Raw genomic sequence first — 27,681 nt, 5'->3', positions numbered from 1 at the left:
GTGTATTGTTTGAGGTAGTGAGTAGAAATCATAGATCAAACTTAAACGATAGTATATATAGGAATATTTAGTATGTCTTACATAGAAAAATAGAGATATATGAGACTGGATGCGAACGTTGAAAACTTGCGCGTTAGTCTGGCGCTTTAGTCGCTTCGCCAATTGTGGATTTAGATACTAGAGATAAGTGCGGTTCTGCCAGGTTCTACTGATGTCGCAACAATTCAATCTAACCTCCGAAAAAAACTAGCAGCGTCCTACTCGAAGTAACTGTCAGTACACGGTACGTCATCGTAAAGCGATTCCATTAAGGTTATTTCGTGTATTCCTTACTTCTATTAACTCGCCAACCGATAAGGTTTGTTTTCTGGCTCTTAATATTTTGTAACTGATCGCTTTCAACTTGTTTATCTATTTCCCACTTTCAGCGAATCCACATCTATGACACATGGCTAGTAGATCATTGCTAGATGGTCAATCATAAAAATTTGAACACGTCGAAACTAAGATTAAGAGTAGTGTCTCAATCGAAGAATTGGAACGGTATTCGCCACGGCTTTCACAGACATGGTTGGATTGGCGGGCGGGGGAGGTCATCTGTATCCCTCGCCCCCAATGCAACCTAATCCAGAATGTAAGTTCTAACAATATAAATATCTTAGATTTTCATATTTCTTCGATATAGCGAATATTCATCTTTATTATTTAATATAAATGTTTTTATATAGTGAGAGAAATGACTGGAATTGCTCCTAGTGCACCGACAAGTGCGGATGCTTGTTTAAGTATTGTACATTCTCTCATGTGTCATCGTCAAGGAGGTGAAAGTGAAGGATTTAGTAAGAGAGCTATTGAATCATTGGTTAAAAAGCTTAAAGTATGTGTTACTCCCTAACTCCTAAATTTATCATACATCCCAAAGAATTTGGTTAGTATTTATGATATAATTCCTATTTTTAGGAGAAACGAGATGAATTAGATAGCTTAATAACTGCTATCACTACAAATGGAGCTCATCCCAGTAAATGTGTTACGATACAAAGAACTTTAGATGGTAGGCTACAAGTTGCTGGTCGTAAGGGTTTCCCACATGTTATTTATGCTCGAATTTGGAGATGGCCAGATTTACACAAGAATGAATTGAAACATGTCAAGTACTGCCAATTTGCTTTTGACTTAAAATGTGATTCTGTATGTGTAAATCCATATCACTATGAGAGAGTTGTATCTCCTGGCATAGGTATGTCATGAAATATATTTTTTACTTGTTTTCATAGACAGATCACGTGCTTCAATCAATATTCTTTTCATTGCGTTGTTTCTTTGCAAAGCTTCTGTGAATTCATTTGTAGCACCATAAGTGTAAATGATTTATTGTTGTGGCCTTGGTGTATGATGGAATGGGTTGGTTTCCCCGCACAGACCCGTTCTTTACAGACCTATCTGGACTAACTCTGCAATCAGGAGTAGGCGTAGGACCAGGTGGTAGATTAGTCAAAGATGAATATTCAGTTGGTGGTGGAGGAAGTGCAGCAGCTGGAGCAGTAGGATCCGCAATGGATGTTGATGGAGAAATGAACCAAACTATTCAACATCATCCACCTGCTCAACCCACTTCGTCTAATAGCACTCAGCCATCTCAACAGACTTTTATACCGGGTCTAGCGCCGCCTAATCCAAGTAAGTAAAGATACTTTATTTATTTTTTGAGAAATATAATTATTCCATATAATGTTTAGTGATTATGTATTAAAAATATATGTGTTTGTAGTATTTATTAGTAAAATAATCAGATTTTTAAGCATATTAAAATATTTTTATAATTTAGTTTATAAATGTGTTTTCAAACATTGAGTGTGTTGATTTATTTAAAAAAAAGCATGATCAAAACCTTTATAAAGCAGTTGATATAAATGCACTAAAATATATGAGTAAGGAGCTTTATTATTGCAGTATTATATTGTTAGGAAGTTTTATTTTATTTCCCTGCAAGTCTTTTATTAATATTGCTTTATTCAGAATTACTTTGTGTTGCTAGTTTGATTTCATTTTAGCTTTATTCTTTCTTTTTCCTTTTATTGTTTGGCACAGCTAGTGGTGAGGGTGTGTTTGGCAGTAATGGGGGAGGGAATAATGGTGGTAATCCACACAATAAATTGGATGACAATAATTGCCCCAGACAAACCTGGATTCCTACACCTCATCATCCTACAACACGTAACATTCATCATCGTACGTATATAATAGAATGCTTTTTTATATTCTACAATATTTTCTGTCTATTTGCCAGTTAATTTTTGTTGCTTTGTGCTAATTTTATAAAAATTCGTAGTAATCTTACATAGTAATTAATTTCAGAAATTCTGGCCAAAGTTTGAATTAATTGATATTTTATATTATGTTGCCTGTATTGTGTACGAGTTACATTTAATTTTGCAGCAGTAGTACATCCAATGAGTCACACCGTAGGTAGCCAACAGCAGTCATTGAGTACATCTAGTGGAGGCAGTGGGGCACAGATACTGAGTCCTTCACAAGGACAATCTACTGAAACATTTTATGGAACAAATACACCTCCTCAAGATCTTAATCAACCACCTACTGTTGATGCATTAGCAGCATCTTTAGGTATGCAATCTCAATCAATCATCCTTTAATGTTTGTTAAATATAATTCACTTTTTTAACAGGTGAAGGTCAAAATTCTCCTGTATCACCTGTACATCTTCATCATCCAAATGGATTTCCAGTAGGTACAGCTGCTTATAATTCAGGAGCACCACAATGGACTGGACCTAATACTCTTACATATACTCAAAGTATGCAGCCTCCAGATCATAGACATCTTCATCCTACCTCCTATTGTGAGTTAATGATAAACATTATGTTACAGTATTCTAACAATATCATAACTGACATTTTTATTAGGGGGTGGCCACGGAGGTGAAGTAGGTGGAAACATTGGAGGTTTATTATCTACACAGCCAGCACCAGAATACTGGTGTTCAGTTGGTTACTTTGAATTAGATACTCAAGTAGGCGAAACGTTTAAAGTAAGCAGCGGTTGCCCTACCGTAACAGTCGATGGTTATGTCGATCCAAGCGGCGGTAATAGATTTTGCTTAGGAGCTTTGAGTAATGTACACAGAACAGAACAAAGCGAAAAAGCTCGTCTTCATATAGGTATAATAAATTACTTTTTCCTTAATTTTTAGTCTTCATAATTAATAATTGTATTGTCATGAACTTTTCAGGAAAAGGAGTTGTGTTAGATTTAAGGGGTGAAGGAGACGTTTGGTTAAGATGCCAAAGTGAACATAGTGTTTTTGTACAGTCTTATTATTTAGACAGAGAAGCAGGTCGTGCACCCGGTGATGCTGTGCATAAAATTTATCCCTCTGCATATATTAAAGTCTTTGATTTACGGCAATGTCATAAGCAAATGAGAGGACAAGCCGCTACTGCACAAGCCGCAGCTGCGGCACAAGCGGCAGCTGTAGCGGGACACTTAACGCACGGTGCACCAATTACAAAAAGTTAGTATACTAAAATAATATTAATGATGTTTTATATATTCATATATTTAATTCTTTTAGTTAATATAATAAACTCTATAACATAATACAGGTCTTAGTGCAGCAGCAGGAATAGGTGTAGATGATCTTCGACGACTTTGCATTTTGCGTTTAAGTTTCGTAAAGGGTTGGGGTCCTGATTATCCTCGACAAAGTATAAAAGAAACTCCATGCTGGATAGAGGTATACACAAATTTTAAATTTGGTTGATCCACATTAATCGTAAATTATTCTAAGAATTAAAAAGGAATAAAGTTGTGTATCTGATATAGGTGCACTTACATCGAGCCCTACAATTGCTGGATGAAGTCTTGCATACTATGCCAATAGATGGTCCACGGGGAATTGAATAATTTTATTTAATTTTGGATAATACATTTATTTCAAAAAAGACATCACATTACTACAAACTCTGCATCAGGTGTGCAAAATATATAAAATGCATACACATACAATATTGTGGTGTTGTTAAAGATTTTGAAAAAAATCAACAAGATATAATATTGGTTCAAATGAAATAGTGTGAATTGTAAATCCAGATGAAAATATTACTCGAGATTTTTATTGACATGTTTTATATATTTTACACACATGATTTACCGCATAGAATAAAATGTGTGCCACGGCCTTGCATTACCGTCGACGTACAAACGTTTTGCAAAGGAGATATTATTTTTTATTGTGAAAAATTATTTTTTAAGAAAAAAGGAGTGCATCTACATGAAGTGTAGATAGAATGAAAGACTTCTATTTTAATAGGTAGTCGTTATCTGATTTAAGGGGATAAATACATTTTCTACGGCATGGCCTGGTGAGCTCAGCAAAATGCGTGGGTAAAACGTGATACTTTTGGAAACATTAATAGTCATAATCTCGTTTTTTGAGATTAGCTTTGTAAGATAGCATAAGCATATTAAGTACATCCTAATTAAAGAATGATGGTAAATTTTAAATTCACTGTTAACGTCAAATATAACAACAGTAAAAAAAAATGGATTATATACATACATATATATATGAACAGTAGCAAGGTTTTCTAAGAATGCAATACGTTTCAAAATACTGTCGGATAACAGCTTTAGTATAGAGAAATACTGCGATAAATATTATATAAGCCATTCTATAAATCTATGTCAATCTAGTGTCAAAGAAGCTGTAGGATTTAATCAGAAAGAAATTTAATGAAAGGAGTTTGCATAGTGAAATGTTAATGGGAGCAATTAAATATTGAAAAAATTGCATTAGAAAAGCATATTTTTATTATATCAGTAATCGGTTGTACTGACAGTAGTTTGATACTATGTTGTTAGAGCAACCTTCTATATTGTTATCTGTTTTATACTTTACAGCCAAAAAGTATCACTACGTAAATGCCTGCAGTGTTTGATTTGTAATGATGTTTCGTGTCTGCCCTTTTTTTATTATTATTTTTCCTGTAAGGACATGAATTAATCTGATAGTTAGTATTATTATAATTATTAGCATAGTTGTTGGTGGTGAGACAAGATGAAAATATTTAAAACGTGGTACGATATAATTCTTCTAATCAACCACCAATGTTACTACTATTACCATGTAGTACTTGTTGAATAATTATACTTACTGTTTATCAACCATTTTATTATTCTATATTCGTACAAAATATTCTTATATATATGCTATATTTGATAATATTATCATACAGAGAAAACGTTGACCAAATTTTATACCTATCCGTATATGTATATACATATTATATGTGTGTGTATATATATACATATGTACATATATATATAATATGTGTATATATATATATACACACACATATAAGCGCATATGTACGCATATCGACATTTTATCTTTTCTTCACTTATTCTAGGTAAAGAGAAAAGTTTACTGCTTATTTTCATTAATTGGTGCACATTATAGTATTCTGAATTTTTGCTTCTTTGTTGTAATTGAGTAGAGATTATTTAGCTGTTTGTGTTCACGTTGTTCTCATATTTTTTTATGTTATACTTAATCAAGATCATTCTCATTGATAAAAAAACGAGTAGAATTTTGTACATATAGGCACATGTATGTGCATCATGTTGCAAGTAAAGAATGGGTTATTCTTGATTAAGCAAGTATTGAGTTATTGTGAGATACTTTATTCTTACTATGTGAAGTTACATGTTACCTTTTATAATGAAAACAAGGTTGAAAAGAGATAGTCTCTAACATCATTAAAAAACACATCTTAAAGAAATAAAAGAAAGGAGATTAAAAAATGAAAATGTTGTATAGTAGGAATAACAAAAGGATGTGCATTTGTTAATGACGATCGAAGTGAAGAATAATATTATTAACTAAATTTTTACAAAGGCTATATTTTAGCGATGAAATGCACGAAACATAAATTATATCGTCCTTTTTTTTTCTCTAAATCAAAGGTATGAAGCTCAAATAAAACGGAAAAATCATGTTTAAACATACTTAACGCCAAGTTCGCTTTAGAAACACATGTGCCATCATTTTCATATATTACCATACACAGAATAACGAACAGGATTAAAAGTTTTTATAAATCCTATATTTTTACCAAACTCGTAAAATGCGAATGCAACACATCTTTAAATTGTGGTGCTTCAGTACGTCCTATAACCATAGATTTTACAAGATCCAGAATAAAAATTTGTACATCTAAATTAAGCTAAATTAAATCTATATAAGAGCGTAAAAAGTGGATTGTAAAAATTGATGCGTTTGAAACTAATTATAGTATTCTGAAATAGAATATGAGATAAGAAAAGAATTGATGTACAGGATACAATCTAAAACTTACAAACTTTACTATGGGAAATATTCTACAAACGTGTTCATATGATGTTTTAACGATGCCTCTGAACAATAGTTTCTTACATATATCGAAAGTGGTATCAAAGTGCAATAGCCAAGTCTCATGTCAAAGATACCATAACTAATAGTTATAAAAGTAAATAAAATGCCTATATAATTTATGTTTGCGATTGAAAAATGATAATGGTAATTTAATAACAGATGCTATAATTATTATTGCTTTTTTTTTCACTTTTATCAGGGTAGTATATACAGTATATCTTGCTATTTAAGAATCTTAACAATTTGCTTCATATTGCAATCAATGTCGAAGCCTATACTTATATCGTTTTCTTTATATCTAATTTTGCCATTCAATGTCTTATAAATAACAGTTTAGTTAAGTGAGGAGATTTGTTACGTTTACGTTTGTTTGATTGTTATTGATCATTTCCTGTGGTTATTTATTAATATTGATTTTACTTCCATTTTAATAGAAGGCTTCATTATTAATTACAGATTTTGAAACTCAAAGACTTGTTCTCTTAAACTTTAGAAGCATATACTATAAGCACGTACAATAAATATAGAATTATACGTTTATAATTGCTATTCATGATTTAAAAAAATTGTAAAATAATAGATTTATACACTTTTTTTACTAGGTTTTACTGTTGAATTTAGACGCGAATCGTTATACATATTATTCTTATATTTCCGATAATTCTTGGAATTTGGTTGCTAAGCGGCGATTTAACTGTCATTGTTTGTTTTTCAAACAAATTGTGTATATTTAAACCAAAGATATTTCAACGACACGATTACATCATGATATGTTACGAATATATATATATACGAAATGTAAAAGTAATTATTCTTAACAAGTACGTCGCAATACATAATGCAAGTAGAAACGCATATAAACATTTTAAATCGTATGTTGAAACACAGTCTCATTCAGGTATAGAATTTTCTGATGTCGGAGTTACGATATTTCAATGAATATTAAAAATCTAAGCATCATGTGAAAAATTGTATAATGATTTTTAGCCATAAAACATTTTTGTGTAAAACTGTATGACGATAATACTTTATTAGATTGTTAAAAAAATTTGTGCACGTATGTGCTAAGTATAAATTGCAACAGTATGGATAAACAGGAAATAAGCGATAGTTAATGCAATGCCTGTATACCATATTGTAAAGCACATATGCTTACAGAACTTGAATGGATGTGTTTACAAGCTTTTTGTTATTGTATATTATAAATACATTACATTATACATGATCATTTTCAATAAACATATTCTGTGAATTAGACAAAAATGTACTGAATTGAATATAGGAGAAAAGTAAATATACAAATGTAGCTACCAAACATTTCTGTTTATTAAGGGAAATTATTTATTATAGTACAAGTAGTTGACAATATAACACTTATTTCAACTTAATGAACTCAATAGAGTAGATGATTCATTTTCTTCTAGGTTCGCCTTTATAAAAATTACCATTGCGATCAATTGCTATATTATGGTCTGTAATATTTTCTAGTGCATCGAGGATAGCTTCATCAATATTTTTAGATGTAATAAATGTTGGAGCTTCTTCTTTTGCTTTTTTGATTTCTTCATCTATTTTCATTTGTAATTTCAAATCTCTCTCTTCTTTTGCTTGTAGTCTCTTGGCAATTTTTTCTTGGCGAGCTTTCGTTTCTCGAGCTAATCTTTCCTCTCGCATCATAGCCACTTCTTTATTCCATTCATCATTTATAGAACAACATATTTCAAAATCTTGCTGCATATTTTTTTGTACAATATTTGTATCCAAAGATAATTGTACTTCCTTTTGTTTCTCAATAAAGAAAGACCTAAGACAAAGGTACATTTCCTTATTTTATATATTGTAGTTGTTATATTATTATAAATAATATTACATATTACATATTATTTCTAATAAGCCATCAACTATAATATATAAAATAAGGAAATTTTACATACATTACAGATTTCATTAATGTTTTGTAATTATTATGCAAACGTTTCAGTTCATTATATTCTTCTATAGGTATAACTGGTCTATTTGGTATTCTAAACAACTTTGATTTTGCTGTTGGTAACCAAATTGGTTTTCTCTTCCACCTTACACATTGAATATGGGGTCCATTGGATATTATATGATCGTAAGCATTTAAATTTCTTACTGTCAGTGTATTGATGCTAAGTGCCACTGACGGTCGTATCATTATGTTAAATTAATTTTCTATTATAATGTAATTTCTTCTAAAAGAAACATATGATTGTAATATGTTATAAAACATACACTTAAACTTTAGAACTTATAATACTTAGTATTTATTATAGTATTTATAATTGTCTTACATTTTACTGTAGCTAATAATGTATATCTTTATGCTTATGGCATTACAAAATTTTATGTTTTATTTCAAAACATTCGTATCTACATAACATTATAATCGAACTAGGTTAGAAACATAATATTGTGAGAAAATTTATCTCCAATCTCTTTATTATCTAGATGTCGTTTCTGTACCAAGCGATATCCAACCCATGAAACATCACGTATATGTACTAATTTCAATTTAATTAAAAAAAAAAAGAATTATATTATGTGCATGCTCACGCGCGTGTGTGTGTGTAAATTTACAATATGTATATATACACATAATTTGTTAAATATAGCTAGAAAATCTATTATATGATATTAAATGATTTATTAAATCCAAATTGAATATATTATAATAGGACATGATAGAAATGATATTTTAATTTTTCGATTAAAATTTAAAGTGATTATTTTTCTCGAATGGGGGAAAATATTTTTATATTACTTCATAAAATTGATGTTTAAAAGTGTTATTAAACTTTTCTTGTTTACATATATGCAAAAAAATGAAAGATGCGGTGAAGTAATTAGTCTTGCTTTTTGAGGACCTCATTAGACACATACAGAGCGAATGCGCCGCAGCACTTACCTACATAACTGTAATGCATTTTTTTAAAAGCAGTAGTGCCAGAGATCTTGGTCTAGCGAGTACATACTGTCTTTATTTCTTATTTTGAACTCATTCGAATCATATACATTTTCCTTTACATTTCCAGATAAATTTTTAATAGAATATTACTCGCCTAAATCATAAAAACGACAAAGAAAATATAATGTCACTTTACCGAGCAAGTGCAAAATAACTGTTTTTCGCAATTATTTAAAAGGCAAATTAAATGGCATTAAATTGTTTATTGAAATTAAATTGATAACGTGGAATTTAGAAAAAAATATGTATAGTGTTCATATGACACCGGGTAGATCTTCCGATAAACAAGGATCTTCGAAAAATGTGGATACTGAAGTGGGAGTATTTAAAAATCGAAGAAAAGAATCGATCCCAGTTAAGGTTTTCAATTATTTGAAGACACAAATGCAAACGGAAGGAATTTCAAGTAAGTGGAAATTCATTGATTATAACAACTTTGTTAAATAGAATAACTGATAGTAATGATCACGCATCAAACACGATTTGTTACTATTTAATAAACGCGATATTATAAAATTTATGAAATTTATAATGAATTATTTTCTTTTCCTTGTTATACGTTACTATGGATGTAAGGCTTTAAGCAAATATTTTATTAGACGTTTATATTTGTGATGCTTGCTGTTTATTTTTTATTAAAATATATAATGATATACATATTAATCGAGGATAAAGAAAATAAACGAAAGAAAAATTTTTTATTTCACTCCTGCTTAATTTTCAAATAATCTTCTGAAGCTTCTTTAACGATTAACATCTTCCGCATTCGTTTCTTTGTCCTCGTTTTATAAAAAAAATTGTATGTTTTCTTATGTATATTAGGTATATCTATTAATTCCTTTTTTTTGCCAAATTTGTGTTTTTACAAACACTAACTTAAGAAAATCAGAATCCTACTTTTTTTCGAGCTTTTAACAGTAGTATATTTTTTTTATAATTAACATTGCACTTTCGTTAAAGTGAAAAAATAGTTTTACATGATCGTTATAACATAATGAATTACTCTTTTTGAACTAGATTAAACAAGGCAATCTCCTACTAATCATGTTTGATTTAAATATATAAATAATGTATAATTACTTTTTTCTAAATTACTTAATATGATTATTTTTTTATCCTTTTTCTTTTTTGATGATACATACAATTTTATGTACTACTAAGAGTGTACATTTTTTTTTATTGAGTTTAATTTTTAGAAAGATCATCTACTTATCTAATGGCTCAGTATTCATCACTGAAAATAAACAATCTGAGACTTCAATCTTTAAATCTTCGCATATATTTACATCTTTTTCGGTTGTCGTTTCATAATTCGAATAATTGTTCGGCCACACTTCTGAAATTGAATCTTCACTTCCCGCAATTTCACTTTTCGCACCATCCGCAACTGACTCTCTTAAATCAGAATTGCTATTTGACATTGATGTATATAATATCCGGGATTCGTCCGTAGTTTCCCTAACTTTAGTTTGTAAACTAGCCATTCGCATTCCGGACGAAGTATCATTGTAGAGTAGCCAACATGGAGAAAAGGAATGTTGTCTGTATTCTGCAACAAATCTCTCTTTTTGGGAGCAAGTTACACCTGATGAAACTTGTGTATGTGTAACAATAGGGGCTATGTAACAATATACACAAGATGTCTGATCTAATTTCGATAAATCTATACGCTTGGTACTAATGATATTCAAAATATTTTCTAAAATAGAATGTGAAGACATCTTAGTGATTCTTTTCGGATAAAATGGATCTAATATTTCTAAAAATAGTAAAAATATAAAAATGTATTATTTTTCTTTACATTTTTAAATATATTATTTAAAAGCAATAGTACATACCATTTGTTTGTAACTTTTCTGTCATATTAGATATATCCCTATGAACATCAGACTCTGTTTGTATTATAGAGTTACAATTTTGTTCAGGTTGTCCTACATTTTCATATAAAGGGATAGTTCCTTCATTATTGCGTGAACAAGAGTATTCATACGGTAGATTAGAGCTATAGTGATTATTGTTAGAAAATGTCTGTGACGTAGTAGATGCATAAGCTTCTTGATCTATATTTGCATTTGAAAAGGAATGTGTATACTGCAAATATTCTCCAGTAGTTTCTGTACTGCATTTAATCAAATTTTGTAAATAATATGTATTATTACAGTCAGATTGCACGTGAGGAATGATGTTTGTGTCACAATATTGATTTTCTTCCAGTGTATTCAAATTCAATAAATTTTGATTGGAATTGTATGGATGTACAGTTTCTGTCATTCGATATTGACACGTTAAGCTTTCATCATTTATGGGCTTGTTTAAGGCATCAGATCCTATATTATCACAATACATAGTCTGAAATATTTTTGATGATTGGACATCTGATGTTGGACAGTTGTTATCTACTGTATCCATATCACTAGTAATAGTCCAGTTTTCATAATCTTGATGCATGACAATATTTGTACTGGGGTATTTATATTGATTAATATTTTCATTTGTTAAGACATTTGAAATTTGTTGACCAATTTCTTCAACACTTTTTACAAAAGTTGGTTCATTTAAAAAATATTCTCCCTTTATACCACTTAGAAGACCATAACATTCTGTATTGTTTTCCAAAATTTCTTCATTATCCTGATTATCTGATTCAGCAGTTAAAGTGTCAGAATTATCTAACAAGTTATTAGGCTGATACTGTTCTACTGACAAAAATCTGCCAAGTACAGGACTAGCTATTTCTCCCAAATTTGCACCAACTGGTGCTTGTAACATTTTTTTAAGAAGTATAGATCCTTGTACATTACTATTTGTGTCTTCTAATGTTTGATATTCTACATTATCATTTGGTTGATATATTGAATTTACATTGTTAACAGGAACTATATTAGATTTACTATAGTTACTAACATCTAAAGGAACCTTTTGCACATCAGTTGAAACTGTTGCTGTTCTTAGATCTACTATAGTTGAATCCTGTATTTGATTATTATTTGTATCATATGTTTGAAATTCTCTTTGTATTCTTTTTATTAAGAACTGTTTGAACTCTTCATAATGAGGGATTCTGTTGTTATCATCTCTATTTGTGATCTCTTCTTCTGCCCCCACCTAATAACATAATATATATTTTATTTTAAAAATTTTCAAATATTCTGCATCTTTCTTTATTAAGAGCTTCTTTAAAAATTTACGAGAATATTAACATTACAAAAATACTATAAATATAAAATTTCCAATAAGATTGATTAATGATCGATCTATAGAATTATTCATGTTCGATATAATTTTCTGTCTCAAGCGTTATTGATCAATGTTTAATACGAACGTGTGATTTTGCGATATAATATTTGAATTTGTTCAGGTTCGCATACACATTACAGCGATAAAACTAAATGAAGATCAACTCACCCACTGATAAGGTGGTTGCTGTTGCGGACAATAGTAATCATCGGCCATACCGTAATCAGGACTATGTAATGGTGTGGAGGTTAACCCGAGTTTCCCGACTTTGACTTTTCTCATTTTCCTCTTACGATTCTGCTTAAGATCTTGCAAGAGCCTGCCAACTTCATTTTCATTTCCGCCTTTCGCGGCTTGTAACACTTTAATCAGTAATTTCTTCTACGGTCAAAAATCGTAATCGATCGTTCAAAAATCAATTTACTTGTCGTTTTAGGAAAAAGAACGAAGAAGTGGGAATAACTTTATTAACATTTTCGTTAAAGTTTCTAATGGTAGATCAGTTACCTTTATGTTACCTGGTACCCGATATCGGAGAGCTAAGGCTTGTAATTCTTTGTACGATAAACTTGAAATGTCGTTTCCGTTCATTTTTAAATATCAAGCCATCCGGCCGAAATCCTTCCCTTAGTACTCACACATTTCTGATATGGCCGATAGAAAAATTCGTCTGCTAACCGAATTACCCTGAAATCTATTTAATTTAAAAAATTGATTTAACCGAAAATCAGTTCTATATAAAAATTGTCCTTCGTTATTAAACTTTGAAAACAACCATTTTTGTCTTAATCGTGAAACTGTAGAAAATGATTTATATTTTAATATATTTCTATTTAATATTAAATTAGTTGTTTAGAATCTATCTCAAACTTATATTTTAGCATAGAAAGATTATTAAGAGGAAAGAAATAAAACTAGTGACTGTGTATATTATGTTTCCTTTATTTATCTGTGCATACACAATTACTTACATACTCCTTGACTCCTTTATCAGTAAAACGGTTCCTTTATCGATAACAAGTGCTATTATCCTGCCATCTGTAAATCACGAATTTGCAATTTTGTTGTATCGATCGATAACGTCGTCGGTTATTCGCGTGAATAATTCCATTAGTTGAGATAATTCCCTAAATTCTCACGAATCTATAGCATATTTTAACTTGCGTGTTGACTGATAATGTTTGACATAGTTTTCCGCCATGTTTATCGACGATCGACATAAACCAAGTAATTGGTCTGCATCTGCAATGATGTTTTTGGCTCAGCTTCAATCGGAACTGGATCTTCCCCTATTTCATAGCATATTTATAGTACTAAAGCGTCATAGTACTAAAGTCATGATGCGTTAAATATTTTCTCGTTTACTCGTAATAACATATGATCTTGTTATATTTGTCATGAATAGACTGTGAATATTTATTTTAAATTTATATTTTTACGAACAGAGCTAAAAAGGGGTAATTCAAACAGAAATTTGTTTTATCTATTAAATATTACAATAAGTATCGTGCTTTGGATATTTTATATGCTTTGACATCTTATGTGCATTTTTAAATCTTTAAATTTTCCGTAGATACATAAAAATTTGCAGTCTAGTCATGGGAAGAGTACATTCTTACGACAGGGTAGAGAAGTAAGCAAGTAGCATACTCGACGCATACAGCTGCGTTCAGTAGAAAGATTGTTCATAGTCAGACGCGTCTGTTACACTGTTTTTTTGTGAAGGTAAAAACTGAATGTATCAGGCGCGTCTGATTATGGACAAGTTTTCTACTGAACGCAGATGTATGCGAACGCAGAACAAATTCAGTTTCCATTCCTGTAAAGGACAATTCAAATTAAATACATTTTGTATCGTATATAAATCGTAAAAAATGATAGTTTATTAAATTTTATAGTTACAAATCTCTTTTAAAATTTTTATATACACTATATACTATAGTGGGATGAAAAAGTGCTACCAGGTACGCGTTCTTTTGCCTCCTTTTATCTCATTAATTATCGATAAAGTGGAGTGCCTTCGCTCATCTCTTGTTCCGAGTGAAATGGTCGCTGCTTGAAGTCCTCTTATAAGATACATTAAGGTAACTTGATATTTTAACGCTTTTCATTGAGACACGTTGTTTATTTAACAAATTAAAGAAGTACTTAAGTTCGCTGGAACAACATTAATTAATGAGTTTCGTCTCAAATTGGAATGTATGAAAATAACTGGGAAAAGGATGCACAGAATTGTATGTATTATTCTAGTTTGCAAGTAAAATCAATTCATTTGCGAATATGTACGTATAACGATTCAATGAAGGAGAAAACCGGATATAGTAATGATTGCGGTAAAATAAGTAACAGTAACGAGCCGAATATAGTTGTTTATTAAAATGATACCCATCAACTGAATAATATTAAACTGTATTAAGAATACGAAAATTGAGAGGCTTGTAGCAAAAACGAGCCTTGTCAAATTTTTCGATGTTGTAAATAATAATACTTGGGCTTTTATCAAAGTTGTGCTCCGTCAGAGTAATTATTGCCAAGTTAATAAGAATTATTTTAGGGTATTACAATTATTGCTTTCTTAAAATGACGCATCACATACTAACATGATTTAGTCTGATAATAATAACGCAGAAAAATATTGATATTTTCAAATATTCCATTGTTCGTTGCTTTTATTATATAAAGATTATTCAGTTCAGACGAGGATACATTGTTCACTATATTCTAACTTAATTTAGAAATGCTTCGCTCTTAATTAAGGCATCCACAACCTGATTGAATACAGTTCTCGAATAAATAATTCAACTGACTACGGTTCCTCCGCTATAAAATTACAGATAACATGTACATGAATTGCGTAACATTTTGTTAAGACAAAATGAAGATCACTGAAGAAAAACTAAAGATTCTGAAATATGTTTGCACCCTCTTGAAGAAAGATAAAATTTAACACAAATCCTTGATAATTTTTACCATAGACGCTTCAATTGTTGTCGGCTTTTACGTATGTGTAAACGAACGCAGTGTCTTACCGTGTACAATAAAAAATAAAATCTTCTAAAAGATTTTTACCAGAAGATCCTTAGATCTGGCATTCAGGTACAGATTTTACGTGAATATGGTTGGAAAAAGAGCGTGGACTTGCGCGAAGGAGCGTATACCCCGTGCTTTTGCGTGGCAGCTGTTTCAGTGCATCATCGCGAGGGCCGCGCACATCGTTACCGAGTCCCGCCGTGTGAGTTACGTTAGTCGGTCGTGGGGCATCGATCGTTGAATTAGAAGTGCACGCGTCGATCGGATTCGAACGGCCGACCACGGAAACGAAGAAGAAGCATCGTGGATAGAAGGCAAAGGAAGGAAAAAGAAGAAAAAGAGAGAAGGGAGAAAGGAAGGAAGAAAATCTCTTTCCGGTGGTTCAGGTTCGGTAACCAAGTTAGAAGGAAATAAAGGAAGAGATCGTTGGATCGATCATTTACGAGGCGACGAGGAAATCACAGTCGCGAAGCCGGATCGCTGAGCGCGATCGTTCGCTTGTGAATCGGCAACGAATCGGTGTTTGCGGTCAATGAAGGCACGTAAGAGCCGCGAGAAAAGTAAGTCCATCAATCATACAGGCCGACTGTAGTGCCGCTCGAGTTTCCTCTCCAATAATCGGTGCAGGCCAGTCGATACGCCGTGGAAAGAGATCCTCCTTGAGACGAAGGGATTGACACAGCCCAGGCCCGAACGAATCTTCCCCCTTTATCGCGAAACCGTTCGTTGCGGTGTGTCAGTGCTAACAGCTGCCAAAGATGCAACGGCAAGGTGCGACACTCGCTCAGACAGAGAAAGAAAGAATAACAATTCTTCTCCTTGTTTTGCCCCGTTGACGACTCCTTCTTTGAGAGATAGCACCTTGGAATATACTACTTATCGTAGTTGGTCCGCTTAGGGAACCGACCGATGCGACCACGCTCTCTATTGCCTCTCTAGACCGTCGCGTCTCTTGCTCTCTTTTTCCACTATCTCTTTCTCGCCTTCTCTCTTTCTCTCTTTTTAACTGTGTACACGCACACGCAGATCTCCAGATCTCGCGCGTTTTTAATCGACAAATGCTCCGAAAGCGGAATCGCAAAGTGGGGTGGATACAGGGTAGGAGCTCTCCCGTTGCTATGGTGACCCCGGATGCCCGGGACCAGAGCTGCTAGTGGAATTACACAGTGCACAGGCATACGTCTATAACGTGTACACTATAAAAGCCAAGTTCAAAAGCGCACGGCCGTGTTTTAGACAAGTCTCGACCGACAACGGTGCGCCCGAGATGTTTTTCTCTCCCCTCTGAATTTCCCTTCCTCTTTTAACCCGTTTACTAACTACCCTGTTTTAGCAGCATAGACGCAAGACGTAGAACGCAAACATTCCTTTTCTGTATTGATTCTTCGGCCTAGCTTTACAGCTTCTTCGGTTATTCGAGCATCTCTCTTTGACAGAATTAATATTCATTCGTACCTTACACAATTCCGTGATCGTAATTTTAGCAGCGATCAATGGGAAGCTTCTACCTTAGTCGCAAACAAGCCCGATGGTATTCAGCTTCTGAACACACGAATCGAGAACAAACGTTCTCTTTCTCTTTTAGCGACACATTAGCTTTAGAGATACGTAGAAACGACACGGGGAACAGCATGATAACACGAGATAAAAATTCCAAATCTTTAACGATATCTTTTAACGATCCATTACGGTTTATTTGAAACTTTCCCCCCACGGAGCTTTATGTTCCCGCGATCGCGCGTGATCTCGAAAGAAACGTCGTTTGAAACGGTTCGCTTGGTCGTTTTCAATCAGTGATCAGAAGCATGTGTAAAGGATAATTGCAGTAATTGCATGATAGGTGGACACGCGTGAATTCATCTATCGTTCACAAATATCCAATTTGCGTTGGACAAGCATTTGCTTGATTTTACCATGTGTCTTTCAATTGTGCGACTATCGACAAACTCTTTATCTTCAGATCCTTTCCGAATTATAAGTTACATTAAGAAAATTTGTCCAAGCTAATACATAGAACGATTCTTTACGTAGCAATATGTAGTAAACGGTAAAATAGATTATCGTCGTGTCATTCAATAAGTAATTTCATAAAAAGCCAATATAAGCGATGCTTGTTAATTGAGTGACAAGATACAACGTGACAAAATTTGACTAGAAGTATACCAAGTCGGACAGCGAAACTTATAAAACCGGCGCAGTGTGTTTGGCTTAAAAAAATATTATTTCGACAAACAGATAAAAGTGTCCTGATACTCTCGAACGTGAATGTTTTAATAACGAGATCGCTCAATGTTTGCCAACGCGTTGCAACGCTCCGAAAGAACGGAACGGCGTGTTTGCAAACTTGCTGATCGATACAGAGATTGAAAGGCAACTTGTGGAATTCGTGTCCAACGATAGGTGAACGCGTGCCAACGTCGCGATCATCACCCTAGTTACGACGTTTCCGCAAATCAAGTAGTAATGCGTATATTTATTACTGGTAGCAATGTACAGTCTCTCGTAGAGTATGTTTTGGTAGAATGTCGATTGTTAGGTACTTCTTTTTGATTAGGTGCATTTGTATAGAGATTGCAACTACTCTTTAGAGCTCGATCTCCCTCTCTGTAGATCGTAGCGTTGGGTTACGCTTTCGTTTGATCTTGAATCTTATTTTCGACGGCGGTAATTATATTTATAGCGCTTCGCGTTAATGAATATCGATTTTAACGCCGCTTCGATGTGAAACGCGTCTAGACAGCCGTGTCGCGTGAAAATTGTCGCCCACGAAACAGCGTACGCTTAAATCGTGGCTCGATTCTTTTACCCCTGTAACGAAAGCGATTACTCGATGCTGCGTCAGTCGATCGACCTGAGAAATCTAAATCACTTTAGCTACTCGAATCTGAAGTATCGCGGATGTCTCGAATTACCTGGAACCTGTTGACTTTTAGCGATCTCTTTTCTATCTCTCTATTCACCCCGCGCATCTTTCCATCGTCTGTAAAACGACGAAATAGATGGAATCGTGCGAATAACTCTATTTACAACTGTCCCCAAGTAAAACACCATCTTCGACGAGACATAGATAGCAAGGAATACGCCAACTTGCAAACGTAGTTTCGATGAAATCTTTGTTTGAATAAACGGGGCGAGAGCCGATAACAATTGGAATAATTCGGGCCAAAATGTTTTACCTGGGCAATTAATTCTTCCCATTATCTTTCGCTCACGAGTTCTCCGCCTGCAAGTCTATGCACCTGTACATCTCCAGGTATTTTCTCCGTCTTGGCAATGCGCGCACTGTCTCCCGTAGAACCCCCGTATTTCTCGATGGGAGTGTAGGCAGGTTGCCTGGTGAAGTCAGTCGCGCTATCTTCTCGGGCACCCGGCGTATCTTCTCCCGTAAAGTAATTGACGTTCTTGAGCTCGTTGCACCCTGTACCGTAAGTAGATACCACGCCATCTCCTCTCCTGCCTGCTAGTGAGAGAGGAGAAACGGCGTTCCTCCCTTAGCCTGGTGTAGAGGAAGAACGCACTTTGATCAAAGGTGAGAGGGGAGTATCTCGAACGCGTGGTACAGTCTTAGAAGTGAAGCGCCTATTGGCAAACTTACAGAGGGCGAACTTGAAGAACTCGGGGGCGTTTTAGGGGGTTCCACCGCCGGTGCCCTTGCCCTTGGCGGCAGGTACAAGCCGGAGGAGCTTTCCACATTGGCGGCCAACACCAGGTTTTCCAAGAAGGAGATACAGCTTATCTATCGCGGATTTAAGCAGGAATGTCCTACAGGTCTCGTCGACGAGGAAGCGTTCAAACAGATCTTCTCACAGTTCTTCCCACAGGGAGGTAAGTTGGTCCTTTCGTGACTGTGTATTTCTCGAGCCATGTAACGAAAGATCTTCCTCTGTCAATTATTCGAAATGAATTCTGTTGTTCACTTATTCTGTAACCTTTGTAATCCTGCCTTGAAAGATTGTTAAGATCTTGACGCACAATATTTGGCTACTGCTTTGAACTTTTTCATCAATCTTATCTTTGGAATATAAAAATTTATCTATCGGAATTAGTTGATAACGTTATGAAGCGTGAAAGATCGAAGAGCTTCCGTTTCAACAGAAAAACGATCAATGTCGAATCTTTCAGATGCCAGCCAGTACGCTCATTACGTCTTCAACACCATGAAGAGGAAACCGTCCGGGAAGATAAGCTTCGAAGTGAGAGACTTTTATAGATATACGTACGCTTCGCTTGCGAAGTAACTGTTTATAGTTCCATAATTGGGTTTCATCGTATCCAGGAATTCCTGACCATCTTGTCGAAAGTTTCGAGAGGATCGGTGGAGGAAAAGCTTCAGTGGATATTTGGACTCTACGACCTGGACGGAGATGGATTGATCAGTAAAGAGGAAATGTTGGATGTGGTTGGTTCAATCTACGAGATGTTGGGTCGTTACACCCAGCCGCAAATAGTTGAGCCGCATTTGGCTGCTCGAGAACACGTCGATCGTATTTTCCACGTGAGTAAACGCGATCGATCTCGCTTCTGTCCCTTGCATGTAAAAATATTTGCTGATTTATTCAAACCATGATTGATCGATTGGAAGTTCTCTTCTAATTAGGGATTTAATACAGCTGAGCAATTTTTTATTCTCAGTTAATAGACGCAAACAAAGACGGCGTGGTGACAATCGAGGAATTGGTACAATGGTGTTCCAAGGATGAACAACTCTTGCGGAGTCTCGACACTCTCGACACTGTCTTATGAGATCTTTACGATTATTTTGTAACCTTCACTCAGCCCCCAAATGTCACAAATCCCCTGAAAATTATAACGCAACATTCGTACGAGTTCCGCGTGTTGTTTCTAAAATTTCGATTCCCGCGTTTAATATCTGACGATTCTGACGCGAGAAATTAAGTATCGGTCGGAAATACTAACTCGAACTCGCCGAACGTTGTCTGTAAATATGTACTTACCCTTCCTACCCAGTCTTTCAAGCGTGCTATCGAATCCATGATGAAATTAACAGTATTACTAGACCTCTATTATATATTTCTTTTTCGCATCGTATACATAATCCTCACGCGGTCAACGGATCATTGATTGTTGTCGCGTGATTGTATAAAACTAAAAAGAAAAAAATATTTCAGCTACGGGAATGAAGAAGATCTAATCCATTTCATCGTCGAAGAATATCGACACTCTCTCGAAGAAGATCTAAAGTATCTTTTATTGGCGTTAAAATTCTGATGGCACGGATTTAATAATTCAGAGCGAGCTATCGGATCGCAGGTATCTCGGAATTGTTAGCTAAGATCGATGTGAAACGGGAACAAATCAATCTCCAGATTTGCTAAAAACGGAGACTGAATTCTACATAATATCCGAACATAATATCTGTACTTTCGTAAAGAATTTTAACGATTTTACCAAGCTGTGCTATTACATTTTTCCGGAAAATTCGCAGAGTCAAGTAATACGATCTAATATTTCTTAAATTTCCATGTTTTTTCCAAACTCTACTTTCCCTGCCTTCTACGAGTTAAAAAAGAAAATCCGATGCTCGTTCCGTTAGGTGATTTTCATACGATGCAGATACGAAATAGTTTTACTTTTCGCGACTGTTGAATTATCTCTAATTAAAAGAATAAACTGTAAGTACGTACTTCGATACTGACCATCGTTGTGGCAATTAGCTACGATTTAATGGTATTTTTCAAGGAGCTTCGACTATTGTCCATCGTTCGGGTCGTCTTCGTGTCTTGTTGTTGTTGGTCAAGTAAAAATTTATCCGAGACTTTTGCATTCCAAAGATTCAGCGTTACGTTTGTAGCTTACAGATAATAAGGAGTTCAAGACAAGGAATTGGAATAGGGAAGAGATTATTCAGAGTTTATCCAAAGTTTCACTGTTAGATTCAGGCATATGCGAATAACGTCTGACAATCGTTTTAATCTTAATTAAAATATAATCTCTGGTACGAACAAGTATAGGAGTTTTCTTCGATCTCGTTGTACGCTCTTGGATATTTCCAGATTGTATACTTCGCACGCTTAGAAAGCGTGGCAAGAAACTGCAAAGTGTAAGTCGCTACCTAAGTTACACAAACTTATAAAATATTCGCATATGTCTACTCTCTTCATAGATGATAGATTTACCAATACCTCCAAAGGCCCATGTACGATGGAAGATGTAGTTAGTAACCCAGTAATAATGTAGTATCCGCGACCAATTAAGAGAAACGTGGTCCTCTAAGATCAACGCCTCGTGTGATTCTCTCGTACCTTATTATATTTATTATTACTATCGCATAAAAAGTATTGTTATTAATACAATTACTATCAATTTCATTACTTGTCTTCTATCAAATTGAAGCAAGGTATGTATTGCGTTCACACGCATGAGAAATCGCTGAGCGCACATTCGAGATATTCTAAATATTACGCGTACAAATATAATCGAATTTGTTGAATTTCTCAAGTTTATTAAAATACCTATATTATATTTGAGAAGACGTGATCCGAGAATGTTATCACGTGGATACAAAGAAATTGATTCGACGTTTATACCTTGGATCATTTTAATGGTGCGCGATTTAAATCAGCGCGTCCTATTACGAATGTTTCTTATATCAGTTTCAAATTAGGAATCAATTTTTTTACTAATTGGTAGATCGTGTATGCATAATTTATGTACTTACGTTTATACGTGTATGTGTATGCCTGTTCGACCTGAAATACCTTCGTATTATTTCCTTAACGATTACGTTATCGAAACAATAATGATGCTGTTTCAAGATTCAATGTACCTCGAAACCCACCTTCTTCAGTTGGAGGTATTAAACAATTTGTATTTAATAAAGTTATATTTTAATTCATTTTCATTGTACATATTGAAGGTATGATAATTGCGGGTTAAAATAAGATTGGTACTAATGATTTCTCTTTTAATTAATGTTATAAAATTGTACAAAATAAAGATAATTATAATTACAAAATACAATATGTAATTCAAATCTTTTTCGCGAAAACGAATTTTCGATATCTTGAAATATTCTTTTTGACACTCCCTCTTTTTTAATTGTTTGTCTTAGAATATAATCCTATCATCCTGAAATAATATAATGTAATATAAATAAATTACGAAATTTATATAATTTTGTCCTGGATGGCATGATATATGATTCTTGACTTCTTCAATTATAAGCACTCAATCTTTTATAGTACAATAATTCTCTATCAGTGGCGCTGCAGTGTTATAACTTGTGTATAGGACATGTAATTCCGTTAATCATTAGTATAGTTTGTTTCTTGTATTTAAAGTTGAATTAGAATAATCGTTATCGATGTTTCAATTTGATAAGCGAAAAAGAATGTTCTGAATTGTGCGTTTTGCGAGAAATACACTTTCAACACTGTACAACGCAATCTATAAAGATTTCCAATGCAACATTGAACATGTTATATAGTATACTGTGTAACAATTATTCATTTTTCAATTGCAATGTTAGTAGTTGCAGTTATTTCAATTTCTAAAAATGTATCTTCGATGAAGTTTTAAATAATTCGATATACTGAAATTTATATAACAAAAAGATGGTACGAATAAAGTGGTCTTTAACTAAAGCGCCTAATATTCTTAAGTGAGTAATAAAAAATAATAAAGAGCAAACATTTTAGTTGCTTGAACATATTATAATATATTTCGTTGCTTTTAGACTTAATTTAAAACAAAAATGGTGGCGTTTTCAAGTCATTATAAAATCTTTATTTTATAATGAATTTTTAAATTGGAGTTACGTTTGTGACATACTTCTAGAACCAATGTTCTGGTTTGTAGAAAATTTTACTGCTTGTTTAGGACCGGTGAGTTCTTTTGTAAACTTTCCTAATTTCATGTATATTACTTTCTTTTTACTTATATCTTTATGTGATTCTTATAAAAAAAAATTGCTATTGTTCACAATGTATTTACTAAGTTTGACAGTTTACAGGTATTTGTAGTAATGGTAAGCCTTTTAACTGCAAGTATCGTGTATATTGCATATTACATTGGTCTACCATATTGGTGGGAAAAGAGTCCATTGATGACAATAATCCTCTTAGTGATTGGAAATTGGCTATTAGTAAATGTATGTTTTCATTATTATATGGGAGTAAATGTCCCAGCTGGTTATCCACCAAAAGGTGGTCTTATACCAGAGGCTGTGAGTATTTGTAAGAAATGTATTAAACCAAAACCACCCAGAACGCATCATTGCTCTGTATGTAACAAATGTATTCTTAAGATGGATCATCACTGCCGTATCCTTTTGAATATATGATATATTATTTTAGTGTTGCCTAAAAACACTATATATTTTCTAAACAAAGAAACAGCATGGTTAAACAATTGTGTTGGTCATCATAATCATAGATACTTTTTTCAATATATGGTTTTTACAGTACTTGGTATCTTATTCATAATGTTATTTGGTGTAGAAATAGCATATCAAGAATTCTTTCCAGCACAAGAACCAGAATTAGATGGTCATCCAGTACGCATTAATAATTCTGAGATAATTCCTGTGGTAATTATTATAGTTCTACTTGCAAAAAATGAATTTAATAATTAGATCGAATTTATCTAATTATTTGTTTGTATCCTAGTCTGAATCACTAGATCACCTAAGTGAAGAGGAATTAGCTGAAATAGCTAAACAAGCTGCAGATACAAGCATTAAAGAATGGAACCGTCGACTTATAGTTTTTGCAGCGCTAATTTGCGTGGCTACTTTTGCAGCATTAGGAGCTTTAACATGGTGGCACGCGGGTCTCATTACTAGAGGAGAAACAAGTATAGAAGCACGTATAAATAGCACAGAAACACAAAAGTATAAAGCACTTGGTAAAATATATCAAAATCCATATAATTTTGGACCAAGACAAAATTGGAAGCTGTTTCTAGGTATAATTGGCAGGTAATCTAAAAGATTAAATATTTATTAATAAGCATTTTACAATATAATAATAACTTTATATTCCATATCACAGAAGTTGGTGGCATGTACTTTTTCCATCTAATCATGGACCATATGGAGATGGTCTCACATGGAAGACCATTCACGATACAAAAATATCTTGAGTATAATTTTCATGCCTAATAATGGCAGAAGTTACACTTATTATTTACAGTCACCCTGAAGTCATTCTTACAGATTAAAAAATCTTCTAGTCAATCTATATTACAACTATATAGTACTATGTGCACATGTTTCAAACAATATTAATATAATCTGAAAATATTAATGTCATCATAAAAATAACACTCACTTTGTGCATTAATAAGATTATTTGATATGTACATACATTAATAGATAACACTTTTATCAAACATTACTACACTTTTAAACATTATTATCAAATGTATTTTTAACTTCTAATCTTTAAATCAGTCGAGATGTTGCTGGAAAAATAAACAATTTTTTATCTTTGCAAACTAAGGTGTACATTAATGATACAAAACAAAATTTATGGCCAAACAATATCTTCAATCCAGTTAAGATAGTGTGAAACTCTAGTATATACTCCAGGTGTATTGACAATTGCACAGCCTTGTCCGAAACTGGTAATACCTAATACTTGAAATAAGCATTCATTTCTTGAATGGGGTATTTGTAAGGGACCTCCTGAATCTCCTTGACAAGTATCTTTATTCCAACCACTGAGAGTATCTCCCGCACAAATCATACTTGGCATAATTCCATATGGTATTGCTATTGATGTGGACTGATTGTATTTTATTGCACAATTTATGTTATCAACAATATTAAGAAGAGCCTTTTGCAGTTGATCACTTTCTTCTTCTGCATCTAGAGGTATTAATAAGAACAGGTATATTTTTTTAAAGAAATTTTAGTCTCGTTTGTTCATCGATACTTTGATCTTACCAAATTCTGTAACTCCCCAACCACTGATCCATGCTTGCATAGGCACAGTATCATATGGTTGGTATAAACAAGCGGGTCTTATTTCATTGTTAAAGGCAACAGCTGTACTTAGTTTTACAAGAGCTATGTCAGCATACATAGCAGGAGGTTTATAACTTGGATGTCGTATTATCCTGTTGATCGTAGTTGTGATACCTTGTTGATTATTTCTCAAATTAGATATGCCTATACGAGCATTTGTAGGGCTTCTATTTTGCAGAAAATAGTAGTATTTAAGTAATTTTTACATTAAAAGCTTAACATAATAAATAAGATGAAATAATACCTTGGCCCATAAGTACAGTGTGCAGCAGTAAGTACCCATTCTGGAGCGATAAGGGTGCCACCGCACGAAAAAATAAATGACCCATCTAAAGCTTTAATGCCTAAAGCAATCATGTGAGGAAATTCTCCAGGAGAAGCATCGATACCTCCAACAACAAGATGGTTTGTGGTTTTACATTTTTGATTAGTTATTGTAATTACCTCTGGATTTGTACCCACTAAAGACAATGCATTTGTTGTGCCTAAGATTTGTCTTCCATATTCCTCACATTCTAATACATAGAAATTATTAACAATTAACATTATAAACAACAAAGAAGGTTGTTTCACTTAGACATAAATACTTACTAAGTTCGGACTTTGATTTTGAATCTGTGTATGGACTTGTTATACTTGGAATTTTATCCATTGATACCCTCTTATTCTGCATACTTGTGCTATGATATGAATCATTTATGGGAAATACCTGGAATATTGGAATATATGGAATACTAGTTGTACTAAAATCATGTGGTACGAAAGGATTATTATTAAAAGTAGATATATTAACAATAGAGATTACTGATACTTCGAGTGGTTTGTTATTTACAGGTGTTTTGTTCAATTCATTCCCATTATACGAAACAGAGAACATTGGAATATTTGATAAGAAAGGATTCTTTTTATACATTTCACTATTGCCTGAATTATGAAGAAATGGATTATTGTGGATGTTATCACGTAATCTCCATGGCTCAAATTCTTTCTCATTTAAGTTTCCTAAAAATATATTCAACTATATTTATTTGTTATTTAAGGAAAAGAAAATAATTGATAGTCAGGAGTAAAAAAATTATAAGCAACCTTTCACGAGATCATGTAAAATACTCGAAGCAGAAAAATAGTATAAAGTATAAAATATAGTTAACCTGCTGTTTTCGAGGACACAATTAACGCTATGCTAAATATTAAACATATAGTAAAAATGTTAAATTGGAGTGTCATTTCTGTAATGAGCACAAGTGATCTTTCCTGGTTCTTGAATTAAAATGGTATTATGGAAGGAAAAAGATCATTTGTATCGCTAACAAAATATTCGATAGATAAGCACATGATTTTTCTACTGTTAACCTTAAGCTTCCATTTATCATTAAATCTCTATAATGGATCAGCAGTGATTACAAAATGATGCATTTATTAAGAATAATATACGAATCCAACCACCAATGTACGGACGTACCATCAGTGTGTATAATTCAAAATAGCGTGTGATTGGCTAATTTGTGGATCTCCGTAATGCGTTCCCGATATCACGTGACTCTGTTTTAAGTCACAAATGTTAATGCTTTCTTATCGTAGAGGAATTTTCCTAATAGTTACACTATTATTAATTTTTGTATTGTAAATACAATAATCGTGTTTGCTTCGATTTACATAATTCGAAAAACCAACAACTGGATAGAAATGAAATCGAAATAACTTAGGCATTTTTTAAAAAATGTTTATCTTTTTTGATCTTCTAAAAATTCTTTATTTTAAAATCTTTTTAAGTCATATTTATGTAGCATGCTTTATAATATCATTGTTACAGCTGGTTTAAATAAAATGTTGAAAGTTTATAGCTCTAAAATATCAAACCGAAGAGAATTACTCTCCAAACAAACGATCCATATTCATTACATAATTTCTAGACGATAAAATGCATTAAAAACACTATTAAAAGTTATAGGTTAAATTATGTAGTAATTTATGGAAAGAATAATTTCATTATCTCTCATT

At 33.1% G+C, this 27,681-nt stretch overlaps 6 protein-coding genes across 24 annotated transcripts; 3 read left to right on the top strand and 3 right to left on the bottom strand.

Annotated features, from left to right (window-relative positions):
• The first annotated feature begins 109 nt into the window (after positions 1-109).
• On the top strand, positions 110-7,751 carry LOC126923958 (mothers against decapentaplegic homolog 4). Of its 7 annotated transcripts, none has more exons than XM_050737920.1 (12): positions 110-358; positions 429-634; positions 729-877; positions 961-1,240; positions 1,423-1,680; positions 2,092-2,232; positions 2,443-2,628; positions 2,690-2,863; positions 2,928-3,182; positions 3,254-3,535; positions 3,627-3,757; positions 3,847-7,751. In XM_050737920.1, the coding sequence occupies exons 2-12, from the start codon at positions 568-570 to the stop codon at positions 3,925-3,927; spliced, it is 2,004 nt and encodes a 667-aa protein (XP_050593877.1). In that variant the 5' UTR covers positions 110-358; positions 429-567; the 3' UTR covers positions 3,928-7,751. The 7 variants fall into 7 exon arrangements, with proteins under 7 accessions (XP_050593877.1, XP_050593879.1, XP_050593881.1 ...); XM_050737922.1 differs by having other exon boundaries at positions 111-358; positions 2,470-2,628; XM_050737919.1 differs by having other exon boundaries at positions 114-283; positions 2,440-2,628.
• Positions 7,741-8,922, bottom strand: LOC126923988 (probable 28S ribosomal protein S26, mitochondrial). Of its 2 annotated transcripts, none has more exons than XM_050737980.1 (3): positions 8,752-8,922; positions 8,371-8,649; positions 7,741-8,240 (listed from the first exon to the last, which is right to left on the bottom strand). In XM_050737980.1, exons 2-3 carry the CDS (start codon positions 8,613-8,615, stop codon positions 7,847-7,849), a joined length of 639 nt encoding a protein of 212 aa, XP_050593937.1. In that variant the 5' UTR covers positions 8,616-8,649; positions 8,752-8,922; the 3' UTR covers positions 7,741-7,846. The 2 variants fall into 2 exon arrangements, with proteins under 2 accessions (XP_050593937.1, XP_050593936.1); XM_050737979.1 differs by having other exon boundaries at positions 8,371-8,652; positions 8,752-8,920.
• Positions 8,923-9,412: 490 nt separating this feature from the next.
• Positions 9,413-22,548, top strand: LOC126923983 (Kv channel-interacting protein 2-like). 4 transcript variants are annotated; one of them, XM_050737973.1, is made up of 6 exons: positions 15,379-16,252; positions 16,320-16,463; positions 19,290-19,517; positions 19,815-19,885; positions 19,969-20,187; positions 20,325-22,548. In XM_050737973.1, exons 2-6 carry the CDS (start codon positions 16,451-16,453, stop codon positions 20,433-20,435), a joined length of 642 nt encoding a protein of 213 aa, XP_050593930.1. In that variant the 5' UTR covers positions 15,379-16,252; positions 16,320-16,450; the 3' UTR covers positions 20,436-22,548. The 4 variants fall into 4 exon arrangements, with proteins under 4 accessions (XP_050593928.1, XP_050593927.1, XP_050593929.1 ...); XM_050737971.1 differs by lacking the exons at positions 15,379-16,252; positions 16,320-16,463 and adding an exon at positions 9,413-9,831 and having other exon boundaries at positions 19,323-19,517; XM_050737970.1 differs by lacking the exons at positions 15,379-16,252; positions 16,320-16,463 and adding an exon at positions 9,413-9,831.
• On the bottom strand, positions 10,018-13,884 carry LOC126923955 (uncharacterized). Of its 2 annotated transcripts, XM_050737912.1 has the most exons (5): positions 13,634-13,882; positions 13,170-13,356; positions 12,831-13,043; positions 11,264-12,530; positions 10,019-11,184 (listed from the first exon to the last, which is right to left on the bottom strand). In XM_050737912.1, the coding sequence occupies exons 2-5, from the start codon at positions 13,251-13,253 to the stop codon at positions 10,631-10,633; spliced, it is 2,118 nt and encodes a 705-aa protein (XP_050593869.1). In that variant the 5' UTR covers positions 13,254-13,356; positions 13,634-13,882; the 3' UTR covers positions 10,019-10,630. The 2 variants fall into 2 exon arrangements, with proteins under 2 accessions (XP_050593870.1, XP_050593869.1); XM_050737913.1 differs by having other exon boundaries at positions 10,018-10,974; positions 13,170-13,884.
• Positions 22,549-22,833: 285 nt separating the features above from the next.
• LOC126923977 (palmitoyltransferase ZDHHC16A) lies at positions 22,834-25,148 on the top strand. 2 transcript variants are annotated; one of them, XM_050737962.1, is made up of 6 exons: positions 22,834-23,313; positions 23,389-23,536; positions 23,665-23,974; positions 24,050-24,240; positions 24,320-24,630; positions 24,704-25,148. In XM_050737962.1, exons 1-6 carry the CDS (start codon positions 23,267-23,269, stop codon positions 24,792-24,794), a joined length of 1,098 nt encoding a protein of 365 aa, XP_050593919.1. In that variant the 5' UTR covers positions 22,834-23,266; the 3' UTR covers positions 24,795-25,148. The 2 variants fall into 2 exon arrangements, with proteins under 2 accessions (XP_050593919.1, XP_050593920.1); XM_050737963.1 differs by lacking the exon at positions 22,834-23,313 and having other exon boundaries at positions 23,390-23,536; positions 23,658-23,974.
• Positions 24,637-27,345, bottom strand: LOC126923969 (serine protease snake-like). 7 transcript variants are annotated; one of them, XR_007713361.1, is made up of 7 exons: positions 26,832-27,135; positions 26,474-26,682; positions 26,272-26,389; positions 25,925-26,195; positions 25,600-25,847; positions 25,019-25,521; positions 24,637-24,945 (listed from the first exon to the last, which is right to left on the bottom strand). XR_007713361.1 is itself a non-coding variant. In XM_050737953.1 (6 exons), exons 2-6 carry the CDS (start codon positions 26,591-26,593, stop codon positions 25,181-25,183), a joined length of 1,098 nt encoding a protein of 365 aa, XP_050593910.1. In that variant the 5' UTR covers positions 26,594-26,682; positions 27,143-27,345; the 3' UTR covers positions 24,637-25,180. The 7 variants fall into 7 exon arrangements, 6 of the variants coding, with proteins under 6 accessions (XP_050593910.1, XP_050593905.1, XP_050593907.1 ...); XM_050737953.1 differs by lacking the exon at positions 26,832-27,135 and adding an exon at positions 27,143-27,345 and having other exon boundaries at positions 24,637-25,521; XM_050737948.1 differs by having other exon boundaries at positions 24,637-25,521.
• Positions 27,346-27,681: the final 336 nt, after the last annotated feature.

This window comes from Bombus affinis, chromosome 14 (genome assembly GCF_024516045.1).
Source record: "Bombus affinis isolate iyBomAffi1 chromosome 14, iyBomAffi1.2, whole genome shotgun sequence".
NCBI lineage: Eukaryota > Metazoa > Arthropoda > Insecta > Hymenoptera > Apidae > Bombus > Bombus affinis.
The sequence above is the reverse complement of the archived record's forward strand: the minus strand, read 5'-3'. Positions and strand labels throughout refer to the sequence as shown.